At 40.6% G+C, this 13,597-nt stretch overlaps 1 protein-coding gene across 1 annotated transcript in view; it reads right to left on the reverse strand.

Annotated features, from left to right (window-relative positions):
- Positions 1 to 13,597, reverse strand: part of LOC139478832 (sperm flagellar protein 2-like) — a 46,240-nt gene that overhangs the window by 22,283 nt on the left and 10,360 nt on the right. The window contains exons 11-27 of the mRNA XM_071261493.1: positions 13,260 to 13,376; positions 12,314 to 12,416; positions 10,702 to 10,790; positions 10,381 to 10,438; positions 9,953 to 10,030; positions 9,530 to 9,705; positions 8,858 to 8,961; positions 8,006 to 8,277; positions 7,212 to 7,347; positions 6,561 to 6,702; positions 5,383 to 5,460; positions 4,725 to 4,812; positions 4,261 to 4,383; positions 3,660 to 3,814; positions 3,108 to 3,235; positions 757 to 823; positions 116 to 325 (exon numbers count right to left, since the gene is read on the reverse strand). Of these exons, the coding sequence (XP_071117594.1) occupies positions 116 to 325; positions 757 to 823; positions 3,108 to 3,235; positions 3,660 to 3,814; positions 4,261 to 4,383; positions 4,725 to 4,812; positions 5,383 to 5,460; positions 6,561 to 6,702; positions 7,212 to 7,347; positions 8,006 to 8,277; positions 8,858 to 8,961; positions 9,530 to 9,705; positions 9,953 to 10,030; positions 10,381 to 10,438; positions 10,702 to 10,790; positions 12,314 to 12,416; positions 13,260 to 13,376 (2,124 nt within the window). The remainder of the gene's footprint in view (positions 1 to 115; positions 326 to 756; positions 824 to 3,107; positions 3,236 to 3,659; positions 3,815 to 4,260; positions 4,384 to 4,724; positions 4,813 to 5,382; positions 5,461 to 6,560; positions 6,703 to 7,211; positions 7,348 to 8,005; positions 8,278 to 8,857; positions 8,962 to 9,529; positions 9,706 to 9,952; positions 10,031 to 10,380; positions 10,439 to 10,701; positions 10,791 to 12,313; positions 12,417 to 13,259; positions 13,377 to 13,597) is intronic.

Genomic DNA, 13,597 nt, shown 5'->3' on the forward strand with positions numbered 1-13,597 from the left:
CCGCACACAAGAAGCTGCCAGGCCATGATGTAACTGAAATACTATAAAAGCCATGTAAAACTCAAGTCACTCCCTCCCTCAATGGGATCAGTATGACTCCGACTGTGTGACGAACCTGCATGAGAGTGATGTAGTGGTTGCTGAGGACCCCAAGTCTGTCGTCCAGCCAGCTGTCGTTCATGACAGTCTCTCTCTCCCCCTCAGCCTGCTCCTTCCTCTCATCACAGATGTTCCACAGTCTCTCCCTCAGGTCGTCCACAGTCTGGTGGAGCTCTGCCCGTGTCTCCTCATCTTCTCTCATGTCATCGGGCACCTCGTTATACTCCTGTAGTCAGAGCTTACCAGTTAACACTTGCTGTGACAATTGACCAGGATCTATGTATTCAGTACAAATCTTAAGGAGGGACAAACAAATCATTGATACAATTTTCATCTAACAGGTCTACCCTTTATGATGCCTGAGCTTATGATAACATCAAAAAGTGGGTTAATAATAATTTGCAGTTACATGATACCAATGTATAAAACTATGTTTTTTACCGAGAGAAGCTGGAAAAGATTTCTTCGGTCATGAAAAAAATGGACCATTCACAGGTAAGACAAGAATTAAAAAGAAGAATGCATTCTACCTGCGACAGAGAGTAAACAAAAACAGATGACTTGGGATGCAGGTTGACACAAGGTTTCTGAAAAAACAATGCCCACCCCATCCTCTAGATCCGCCAGTGATTATATATAAGCCTGATCACATCTCACCTTTTGCCACTGTGAGATGAATTCCTGCTTGTGGTCAGGTCTGCGAAGGTATGCCATGTAGTCTTTCCTTTGGGTCAAGATGATCAGAAAAATGAGGAACAGCAGCAAAACATGTGATAAAAATGACTTGATGGACCAGTTAAGTCAATCAAAATTACTAAAACATAATTAAAAACTCATAGAAAGTCTATATGAGGGTTTAAACTTGTTCATTTAAGCATTAACAACCGTCACGGTGATATACATAAACAATGTGTTTCAACCTCATAAATGCTATTGAAGAATTTTAATCTTGCACCGCTGCATGAGCTAATGTCAACCATTTCTTGCACTGCTGTGTGAAATAGTGTCTACCAATCTTTTCCTGCTGTTTTAGATAATGTCAACAATCTTTCACTGCTGTGTGTGAGATAATGTCAACCACACATTCACTGCTGTGTGTGTGAAATAGTGTCAACCAAACTTTCACTGCTGTGTGTGAGATAATGTTAACCAATCATTCACTGCTGTGTGTGTGAGATAATGTCAACCAATCATTCACTGCTGTGTGTGTGAGATAATGTCAACAATCATTCACTGCTGTGTGTGTGAGATAATGTCAACCACTCATTCACTGCTGTGTGTGTGAGATAATGTCAACCAATCATTCACTGCTGTGTGTGTGAGATAATGTCAACCACTCATTCACTGCTGTGTGTGTGAGATCATGTCAACCACTCATTCACTGCTGTGTGTGAGATAATGTCAACAATCATTCACTGCTGCGTGTGTGAGATAATGTCAACCAATCATTCACTGCTGCGTGTGTGAGATAATGTCAACCACTCATTCACTGCTGTGTGTGTGAGATAATGTCAACCACTCATTCACTGCTGTGTGTGAGATAATGTCAACCACTCATTCACTGCTGTGTGTGTGAGATAATGTCAACAATCATTCACTGCTGCGTGTGTGAGATAATGTCAACCACTCATTCACTGCTGTGTGTGTGAGATAATGTCAACCACTCATTCACTGCTGTGTGTGTGAGATAATGTCAACCAGTCTTTCACTGCTACGTGAGTTAATGTCGACCATCTTTCCCTGCTGTGTGAGAAAGTGTCAACCATCTTGCACTGCTGTGTGAGTTAATGTCAACCAGTCTTGCACTGCTGTGTGAGATAATGTCAACCACACATTCACTGCTGTGTGTGTGAAATAGTGTCAACCAAACTTTCACTGCTGTGTGTGAGATAATGTTAACCAATCATTCACTGCTGTGTGTGTGAGATAATGTCAACCAATCATTCACTGCTGTGTGTGTGAGATAATGTCAACAATCATTCACTGAAGCGTGTGTGAGATAATGTCAACCACTCATTCACTGCTGTGTGTGTGAGATAATGTCAACCACTCATTCACTGCTGTGTGTGTGAGATAATGTTTACCAATCATTCACTGCTGTGTGTGTGAGATAATTTCAACCACTCATTCACTGCTGTGTGTGTGAGATAATGTCAACCACTCATTCACTGCTGTGTGTGTGAGATAATGTCAACCACTCATTCACTGCTGTGTGTGTGAGATCATGTCAACCACTCATTCACTGCTGTGTGTGAGATAATGTCAACAATCATTCACTGCTGCGTGTGTGAGATAATGTCAACCAATCATTCACTGCTGCGTGTGTGAGATAATGTCAACCACTCATTCACTGCTGTGTGTGTGAGATAATGTCAACCACTCATTCACTGCTGTGTGTGAGATAATGTCAACAATCATTCACTGCTGTGTGTGTGAGATAATGTCAACCAATCATTCACTGCTGTGTGTGTGTGAGATAATGTCAACCACTTGTTCACTGCTGTGTGTGTGAGATAATGTCAACCACTCATTCACTGCTGCGTGTGTGAGATAATGTCAACCACTCGTTCACTGCTGCGTGTATGAGATAATGTCAACCACTCATTCACTCCTGCATGTGTGAGATATTGTCAACAATCATTCACTGCTGTGTGTGAGATAATGTCAACCACTCATTCACTGCTGTGTGTGTGAGATAATGTCAACCACTCATTCACTGCTGTGTGTGTGAGATAATGTCAACCACTCATTCACTGCTGTGTGTGTGAGATAATGTCAACCAGTCTTTCACTGCTACGTGAGTTAATGTCGACTATCTTTCCCTGCTGTGTGAGAAAGTGTCAACCATCTTGCACTGCTGTGTGAGTTAATGTCAACCAGTCTTGCACTGCTGTGTGAGATAATGTCAACCAGTCTTTCACTGCTGCGTGAGTTAATGTCAACCATCTTTCCCTGCTGTCTGAGATAGTGCCAACCACTCTTGCACTGCTGTGTGAGTTAATACAGACCTGATTTGATAGAAGTATCTATAAATTCTCTCCCTCTCATCTCGGATGTTACGGAAGACGTGTTTGCTGTTCAGCACATAGCTTTTCTCAACAGTTTCCCAGTGAGAAGCAAGAACTTTAGCCAAATCCTGGAATCAGATGCAAAGACATCAGACTAAGTCTGCCAACTTCATCATACTAAATTTAATATTTGAAACCGTACACCCTGTGTTTACTTCCAAAAAAATGTAGTGCAGTTAAATCTACAATTAACCTAGCTCTACCTGGAAAACACAGGATATTTATCAATTAAATATATATTTATAATAGGCCAGTTTTATATCACAGGACTTTTCACTACATATGCTTGATATTACTATCCCCGTCCATGGATTCATTCATTCAAATTGCTGTCTCAGCAGTTTGGAAAGCATTCAATTTATCAATGGTCCCTACTGCATCTTAAACAGTAGTTAAGCATTAGTATTGCTCAACATGGAGCTTTTAGTTTCAAAAAGCTCCCCTATCTCTAAACATCAGGAGCTGGTAGTGAAGGAGTAAAGGGGCACTAACCAGTTCGAGTGACTGGTCCACAAACTCCCACTCCTCAGACCCTGGTAGTGGTGGAGGAGGTCCTGTGGGGACCTCGGGTTCTGGTTCCGGCTCTGGCTCTGGGACCTTGCCCTTCTTCCCTGACCGACCTCGCTTGGGGGACTTGGGTGTAGATCCTGAAGAATAATCATTGGTTGATCATTGGAGGAGAACTGTTGTTTGATTATTCTGGGTCGGATAGTAACTCTGGTCATGAATGGGACTTACAACTGAAACTGGACTCTGACAGAGTGATTTTTGTTTAAAACTGCTTTGAACAGTATTTCTGTTATGTCAGTGTGTAGGGTGGGAAGATAATGGTCTTGGACATCCACCATGAGCATGGGTACAAGCTGGAAAAGCTATGTCTTCCTCAAGTGTTCATCGTTACATATTGCTTCCAAAAGATGGTTGACTACACACAGTTTTCTACAATTCTTGCTAAAAGAAGCAATGGGTAATAGATAATACCAACATATGTGAAACTAAAGACTGGAAGCAGAAGTCTCATTCTGCTACCATTCATTCACTCAGGACAGCTAATCTGTAATTATTCAAAGTTTGTTTCACTCTAAATACCTACCTCTGCTACCCTTCTTGGAGTCTCCTTTCTTGGGACTGGGACTTCGTTTGGGTGATGCACTCTTGTCCCTCTTGTCCTTGTCCTTGGAGGAAGTCCTTGAACCAGCAGACTTCTTACCAGATCCTGTACAGAAGAAACACAAACTACATCAAACTCCTCCCATACAGATGATACAGGCGTAAAATCATTCTTCTGTGCTGATTGAGTGAATGAGTTTGGTCCAATTCTTGTTTGAACAGTTTTTCAATTATATCATGGTATGTCAACTTGACGTGGGAGGAAGAGATGCTGCTCTTCGACATTTACCACTTTTGGTGAAACCCACGAGCAGGGCATGGTGCAGACAATTCAACACACATCGTGGCAAATCTGGGATATGAACCCACAATCACAGGTTTCTGGCACACCAAAAGGATGCAACTGCATGTTCTCCCTATCTTCCAGGATGGAGTTTCTGACATTACCTGATCTGCTGCCTTTAGAACTGGATCTGGACCCTTTGGTTTCTACTACAGGCTCTTCCTTTGGAGGTTCTGGCACAGGCTCTGGTACCTGTGTGAACAAGCAGTTTGGCGTGATGACTAATTTGTGATGAAAATGTTTCAGCTAAAATTATATCAACATTATCTAGTGGGATATAAAATCTTGTGCTACAGTTTCAGAATCTTAGAGAAAGAAAGAAAGGTCTGATTCACATTCTCAGAATACAGGAGTGGGAAAATTTTCCCAGTATCCAATTCCACGAGAGAGAAAAAAGGTCTGGTTCTACAATCTAAGAAACCAAGAGATGGAAATAAGATCTCATTCCACAGTCTAAGAATCCAGCAGAACAAAACAACGTCTTGTTCCACAGATTCCCCACAGCGGGATTCCAAGTCAGAATACTGGTCCCTGCATGGTTTGTTGTGACAACTCGTCCCGATTGAGTGGTGACAATGTGGAACCATGTATTGGTTACTGCAAGGAATGATGCTCATTGTATCAACCAGTGGGTTGCCTGTAATAGGGTTGATTATTTACAGGTCACCATGATTTAGATGGAATAATGCTGACTATGGTGTAAAACAACATTCACTCACTGCATGGTATCTGAACATCTTCTGAAGTGAACTGTTTACTCACTGGCTCTGGAGGCTTCTCTTCCACAACCGGAGTCTCCGTCTCAATGGGAGCAGAACTCTCTTGATCTTTGCCTTGAATCTGGAGGGGGAGATGAACACAATTCAACACAACAAGAAACATAAAATGTCATAGATGAGGTATACTCTACTCCTTTCTTTAAACTAATTACAGTCAAATCTTGATGTGTTGAACTTCGATGTGTTGAATTCCCGGTTGTCTTGAACTCATTCGGGAGACCCAAGTGTCCAATCCAAATCAAACATAAAACTTTCCTGATCTCTCAAACACCAGATAACTCGAATGAATTTGATTCAAAGAGGTTTGACTGTATCAGTAACTCATTGAACTTTTAAGCCAAACTATTTTAGAGCCATTAGGATGAGAAACAAAACCAACAGGTTCCCAGTCAAAGAATTAAAACAATTTCAACTGCTCGTTTTGGTTGTATGTGTCATTAATGTACAAAAGAATGCTAGCTAGGGTGTATTGAATGTATTGAAAGATAAATGTTTGTCATTTCAGAAGTGCCTTATGTTTGTAATCTGACTGAATGTTGTTTTTCTTGTCATATCGTCTCTTGTTGAGCTAAATCATTGTATACCGATTACGAAATCACCGACTACACATCTCCTATAGTAAATCATGAAATGCTAAATACATATTTGATTAACAAATGTTATCAATTGAATGCTGTGAAGTGATCACTGCTGATACAAGTCAATGCTGCAATTATGTGTTTGGTTTATCCAAGATGGCGGACGTTTCCGAGCGAAAATGTATATAACGAACAACGTAGATAACAAACTGATTTCTCCGGTCCCTTGTAGTTTGTTATATCCATGTTCTACTGTATAGCGTACACTCTACACATATCAAACCTCTATTCGACACATTTAAAAGTTTGTTTGTTTGTCGTTTAAACTCAGAAATATTCCAGCTTTTTGACAGCGGTCTATAAATAATTGAGACTGGACCAGGCAATCCTGTGATTGACATCCTGAGCACTGATCTACCAAACTGGGATACGACGACATGCATCAACCAAGTCAGTAAGCCTGACCACCCGATCCCGTTAGTCGCCTGTAACAACAAGCATGTGTTACTGAAGACCAATTCTAAGACAGATCTTCACGGGATACATTTCCAGATGAACTGCAGAAGTATGAATGTGCACCGACCTTGCTGACAGTATCCTCCAGAACCTTCTCCACCTCCAGGAACACTGTCTCCAGAGCCTCGCTGGCATCAACCTTCTTCAGGGTGCCGAACCGAGTGAACCACTTCTCTAACTTGGGCCAGGAGTCATGGTAACCTGTGATCCTGGAAGAAACATCGACTGGGTCAGAATCATGTGAGACAATAAGACTTTTACACACTCCAGTTTTGAGAGCAGATGAAATTGAGGCAGATTGCCTGGCCGTCTGGCTAATATTTTAATATTGAGTGAGTACTTATTTCAGTTAGTTACATCATGCCATGTCTGCTTAATGTGGAAGGAATGCCCAAAGTCACAAAGGCAGGTTGTTCTTTGTTTAACATCACACTCAAGGACAGACAAACCAGTGATTGATATAAAGAGCAACATCTCGCATCATCAGAGTATGATGACACTACCAGCCCAGTGACAGAGTTTGGATACCCAATCCACCTACATGTAATAGAATGCTGTGGACGTATTCAAACCCAGAATCCCAGTACAGCCAACATCAGGTTGTAAATGTTGACAGATTTTGAGAAAAGGTCATTCCAGCCCAGTGGAAAAGTGTTTAGGTGGGATTGTTTGTTTGTTTGGTTCTTATTAAACACTAAACCATCCAGGATCTTCTCACCTCTGCTGAATCTGTTCCTGGTCATGTGATGCATCCTCTATTGGAATGACCTTCTCCTCCTTGCCGACCCCTGTAGCACTGCCCTCTGGTGGTGGGTTAAATTCCTGGTGGTATTGCTTGTCAGCCTGGACAGCATCTGTGTTGGAAGTAGATTCATGCAACTTACATGTTTCATTACAAGAGGATTCTTTCATCACACTGTACAGGAAATTGCTTCCTATTTCAAATGTATATACTGCTCTCTAAACATTTCCCAAACACCATCCAAACTTGAACAAACTGAAATCCTTTGATACCGAAGTAATGCTTCGCTGGAAAAACAAAATCAAATCAAATTTCTTGATGGAGATGTTGTGATTTGTACGCCTAATAACATAATTATCGCAAGTTTTCTAAAATGAAGAATATCAATGTTGAACGTCATCTGTAATCCCTCACAATATATCCTTGACATTTCTGACAAGCCAAACAATTTGATACAGAAATCCTTTGTTATTAGCATTATCTTTTCAAATGCATGAACAATGTTCGGCCTCAACTGTCATATACTGTTTTATAGATTTTTATGTAAAATAATTTTGAAAATACCTCTATTTCAAGGGCCTTATATTCATGAAAACTACGGTCTGCAATTAAGGTTAAAATACTATTACTGTTATTTTAGCATATATAAAAACATGATGTATGCATACTTTCAATCATAAACACAACAGCTTAAAATAAATATAAGAGTAAGATTTTCCATAAAACAAGCAAAACACTGACTGTCTAAATATCGTACAAAACAGACTCACAGAATCGTCCAGCTGCTCGCTTCATACACAGGTCATCTGACAGTTCAAACTGGATGACCACATCAATCCCACTGGCTGGCTCGGGAGGGGGTGGGGCTGGGCGAGGGTCAGGCACCAGGCTGGACTTGCGGGGTTTAGCCTTGTCCTTGGGTTTTTCTTTCTGCTCCTTGGCCGTGGCATCGAAGCCAGTGAGGGCCTTCTCCAGCATCTTGGCCTGGTTGTAGGTCTGGGGGAAGCCGTCGATCACCCAGCCTGTACCCTCTGGTACTCGTCTAGTGATCAAGGAACAGACTTGAGGTAACTTCGCAAAGGTATATACATCTTATATCATCTTATTATTTCTTTGGGGAACCTTTTAAACATTACAAACATCCTGTGAAATTTTGACATTGAGGCAAAACAATTACAATGTTTCAAATTGTTAATTTCTTGAAGGTCTGTGTTATTTATTTTTTTCCTAAAAGATAGTCATTGATTCATACAATCTGGTAGACCTAATGTAACAAGTGGCAACAATATGTCACAATGCAATTCGTGTTTCTACACAATGTCAGAATGACAACACCTTCATTAATCATATCTCTGAAAAGAGGCAATTTGTTCGAGAACACACTGCAAAACCCAGTGTCTTCCTTACACCCAAACTGTTGAAATAAGTGCTAGATGGCTACCTTTAAGTCTCTAGATTTCCTGCAAACCACTCTTTGCATTGTATGGTAGTCCATCAAATTTATCTTTGAAATCATAGTAATTTCATTGAAAGTTTACACTAAAACTGTACATGAGTAAGGGTGGAAGTTTATTTTTAAGTTCACAACAGAAATAGCAGGGGGTGGTATCCATGCTACTGACCTGATGACCTCCACCAGCACGTCCACTATGACCTGGTCATCTACTGGCTTGCCCCTCTTCAAATACTTCAGGGCCTTGGATCCCAACTTGGCTCGATTACTTGGCTGCTCAAACAGATGAAACATTTCATAATTCTTTATTCAATTTAATATCTAATACTCATCCTATTGCATTATGTCTCATTTTTAACACAGCAGAAGAGACAAGAATGAAGACTTAAGGGCAGGCATCATGGACAGGTTGCATTTGGGAGAGGTGTTTCAAGTTTCTACAAATGGATGCGTTCGAGAGCAGTGTACAGAACACATAATGCAATAGTGCGAGACACAATAAGTAAATATTTTGTAAAATTACAAAGGAAAATGTTTATGTCAGACCAATGGAGTTTAAAACATCCACGAGCACTGCAGAGGAAAGTCTGGTTCTTTGTGTCAAATGCTGATTCTCAGTTGGTGCATGGTTTCCAAGTCAAAAGAATCTCATATCATAAATATAACAAGCACTCGTAATTAAAACATTCACACCACAGCAGTGTCATCATAATAGTGAAGCTAAAAAAAATCAATTATCAGTATGATTTAACCAGAACTGAAGGTGTTGGTACTTAACAGGACTTGCCAAAAATACTGTGATACTGCTGTCTATTGGCCCTAAAAAACAAAACAAACTCACCTGAGGCTTTGGTGGCCCCACTTCTTTACTCCTGCTAGAGGATCTCTTGGAGGCAGGTTTGGCCATGTCGGCCTGGGGCTCTGACAGTGGGACCTCTGCCGGCTTGTCTGGGGATTCCTCTGATGGGGTTGGTTTGTCTGCTGCCGTCACATCAGCAGAAGGGGCAGACTGAAGACCTGATTAAGAAAGAGAATTTGATCAGAATTTCACCCTTTTTTCACATGGAATTTTTGTGTCAGGAAAGCATAGGACAAAGATGATCTCACATTGCTGATCTAAAACATTCATATATTTCTGTTTGTTTAATAACACTGCACTCAGTAATATTCTAGCTATACGATGGCTGCTGGTATATAATTGAGGAATGGTGCGTATATGCATGACATTTCTGGCTGAACATTGATGTGTCCAGTCACTACGAACCTTCTGGCTGTGGTGTAGGCATCTCCTGGGGAACATTGTCCAGAGGTGTAGCACTGACTGTGGCAGGGTCTCCAGGAGCTGGAGCCAAAAGTAACCAACATTCAGAAAGTAAATTTAAACAATTTTCAAAATAACATTTATTTTGACAATATACATATATATTTTGACATTGAAAACCCACGAAGAAAAATGGGGAGTAAATATATTGGATAGCAATAGTGTTAAGGGAGTAACTCTGTATTCTGTATTGCACATACTCCCTATGGAGCTGAGAATGCAATTCCCATGCACACTGACTATCTACCAAGGCATTACCATCATATATTTTCACCATGCCCTTCTGTGGTAAGTCTCATACTTTATAACTGATCTTTTATCCGTCTGAAACATATCAAAACACAAAAAAAATCGAAACATCGCCAACTCACCCCCTAGCGCTGCCTGGTCTGTGGGCGTGTGCTCAATCTTCTCCTCCCCCTCCCCCTCCTGCAATAGATTAGACATAGATTGTAGACATCACTCATGCCATAGTTTATTAACTATAAACATGATATGGAAAATGCACAATTATTGCTTTGCAGGAAGATGCATTTTCAGAGATAGATAGTTGAAGCAGTTCAGCTTTTGGGTATTAAAAGTAATATTATTAAGACTATAGTAACCCTATTCACAGAAGATTGTCAGATACTTATGAGGGTTGACTACAGTCTGAATTGTCAAACTGTCCCAGTGAAGTAATGTTAACTTACAGCAGGTAGTTGGATTGTCTCCCCTGCCTTGTGGGCCTCCACAGCCTCGTCAACCAGCTCATCCACAATCAACACTTGCAGACGATGTTCTGAAGAAGAAGAGTGAGGTGAGCTACAGTATTATATTACAGATGGAGTAAAGATGAAACAGTGAGGTGAGCTTCAGTATTATATTACCACTGGAGTAAAGTGTAAACACTGAGGTGAGCTACAGCATTATGTTACCGATGGAGTAAAGAGGAAACAGTGAGATGAGCTACAGTTATATATTACTGATGAAATAAGGAGGAAACAGTGTGATGCGCTACAGCATTATGTTCCAGATGGAGTAAAGAGGAAACAGTGAGATGAGCTACAGCATTATGCTACCGATGGAGTAAAGAGGAAACAGTGAGATGAGCTACAGCATTTTGTTACCGATGGAGTAAAGAGGAAACAGTGAGATGAGCTACAGCATTTTGTTACCGATGGAGTAAAGAGGAAACAGTGAGATGAGCTACAGCATTATGCTACCGATGGAGTAAAGAGGAAACAGTGAGATGAGCTACAGCATTTTGTTACCGATGGAGTAAAGAGGAAACAGTGAGATGAGCTACAGCATTATGTTACCGATGGAGTAAAGAGGAAACAGTGAGATGAGCTACAGTTATATATTACTGATGAAATAAGGAGGAAACAGTGTGATGTGCTACAGTATTATGTTACAGATGGAGTAAAGAGGAAACAGTGAGATGAGCTACAGCATTATGTTACCGATGGAGTAAAGAGGAAACAGTGAGATGAGCTACAGCATTATGTTACGGATGGAGTAAAGAGGAAACAGTGAGATGAGCTACAGCATTATGTTACCGATGGAGTAAAGAGGAAACAGTGAGATGAGCTACAGCATTATGTTACTGATGGAGTAAAGAGGAAACAGTGAGGTGAGCTACAGCATTATGCTACCGATGGAGTAAAGAGGAAACAGTGAGGTGAGCTACAGTTATATATTACTGATGAAATAAGGAGGAAACACTGAGATGAGCTACAGTATTATGTTACCGATGGAGTAAAGAGGAAACAGTGAGGTGAGCTACAGCATTATGCTACCGATGGAGTAAAGAGGAAACAGTGAGATGAGCTACAGTTATATATTTCTGATGAAATAAAGAGGAAACAGTGAGATGAGCTACAGTTATATATTACTGATGAAATGAGGCGGAAACAGTGAGATGAGCTACAGTTATATATTACTGATGAAATACGGAGGAAACAGTGAGATGAGCTACAGTTATATATTACTAATGAAATAAGGAGGAAACACTGAGGTGAGCTACAGTATTATGTTACCGATGGAGTAAAGAGGAAACAGTGAGGTGAGCTACAGCATATCATTACCCAATTGGTATAAGAAATGATCAAGTGAACTATTGTTATATCGCCTTCATTGATTATGATCGTAAAGAAAGTCAAAGCATCAATAACATTTACACATTAACTTAGATGGGAAATTTTTGATTTTATTCAACAAATACCAATAACTATCATCGAAACTATACCCTAGATTTAAATATAAGAATTATTTTTGTAGTCCCAAGAAATTATAAGAAAAAGGAAGGTAAAAAATAGCAACCTGCAGCAAGCTTGGTGATACATGTTGTTTTGCCACTGAAGACTTTGCCGAGAATACAAGCTCTCACTGGGAAGGGAGGGAACTCTGGCGGTGGAGGCGGAGGCTGAAACAGATTATGACGAAATACTGTACCATGACTGAGTTTAGATTGATGCTGCTTTGAACAGTATTTCCGTTACATCATGTCGGCTTGCTGTGGTAATACCCACAAGCAAAGTATGAAGCTAACAAACTAGAGGTGAGGTGAAATGGGGTTTAACATCGTGTCCAAGATTATTGCACTGATATAGAGACATGCCTGCACGTAAGTGTGTGTGGCTGCTAGTACTAGTCTGGACTGATGCCGATTTATAGTGCTAGCCCACTGAGGTACCATGCCGCAGTTTAACATGAATACCCCACTCAGACACAGTATACTGACTCCGAGCCGACCAGTCCTTGTTTCAGCCCCTTCTTAATGACAGGGTAACAACAAGTACCATCTTTTATCGTCTTTTGGTATGATGCGGCCGGGGATCGAACCCCGGACCTTCCACTGGACCACAGAGGCGGTCCTCACAACAAACTAGAAACATTAGGAGGGCAAACACCTGGGATAGATATCTGACATCACGTGCTTCTCACACCTCTAAGGGATACAAATCTGCACAGCAGATTGTTGCAGCTTACATAACTTGGCCTCCTGGGCCCCCAAATGAAGCACATTCTCTGGGGGTCTTGCCTATTCTAAAATCATTTCGAGATCTAAGCTATCAAAAAAAGTATCATTAATCTCACTTGGAAAAAGAGTCACAGCTAAATGCTAAAGTTAATCCTTTAATTTCTTTTTGAATAGATGAATAATTTTCCTGTTCCTCTTCATGTTTTGAATACTTTAGAGATGGATAAAATCAAAACAAAATAATTTAATTAATCATCTGAAACTAATTACTATATGACAACATACCGATGGAGGGTGCACTAGGTTGAACAACCTGTGTATGATGTGGCCCAACACAGCATTATCCTTTGGAGGTTCTGTCTGCTCCGAACCTTCTGGCGGCTGCCACTCCCCGATCATGTTCTACAACAAAAACAGAACATTGCAAAAAATAACTACAACCTTTTGAGGGATGATGTATGAATTGATTCAAGAATCTGCAATGATGACATCTCCAAGACTAAGGCTGATATTAACCTACACAGATCATTGTATATGCAACGGTAGAAACAGTTTCAGTCCACTAGTCCTTATAATGATAACATGTAGCAAAACCCTTAAAAATGGCAAATTTCTTCTAGTGC

The sequence above is a fragment of the Haliotis cracherodii genome, unplaced genomic scaffold, assembly GCF_022045235.1.
Source record: "Haliotis cracherodii isolate W230 unplaced genomic scaffold, xgHalCrac1.p SCAF_4, whole genome shotgun sequence".
NCBI lineage: Eukaryota > Metazoa > Mollusca > Gastropoda > Lepetellida > Haliotidae > Haliotis > Haliotis cracherodii.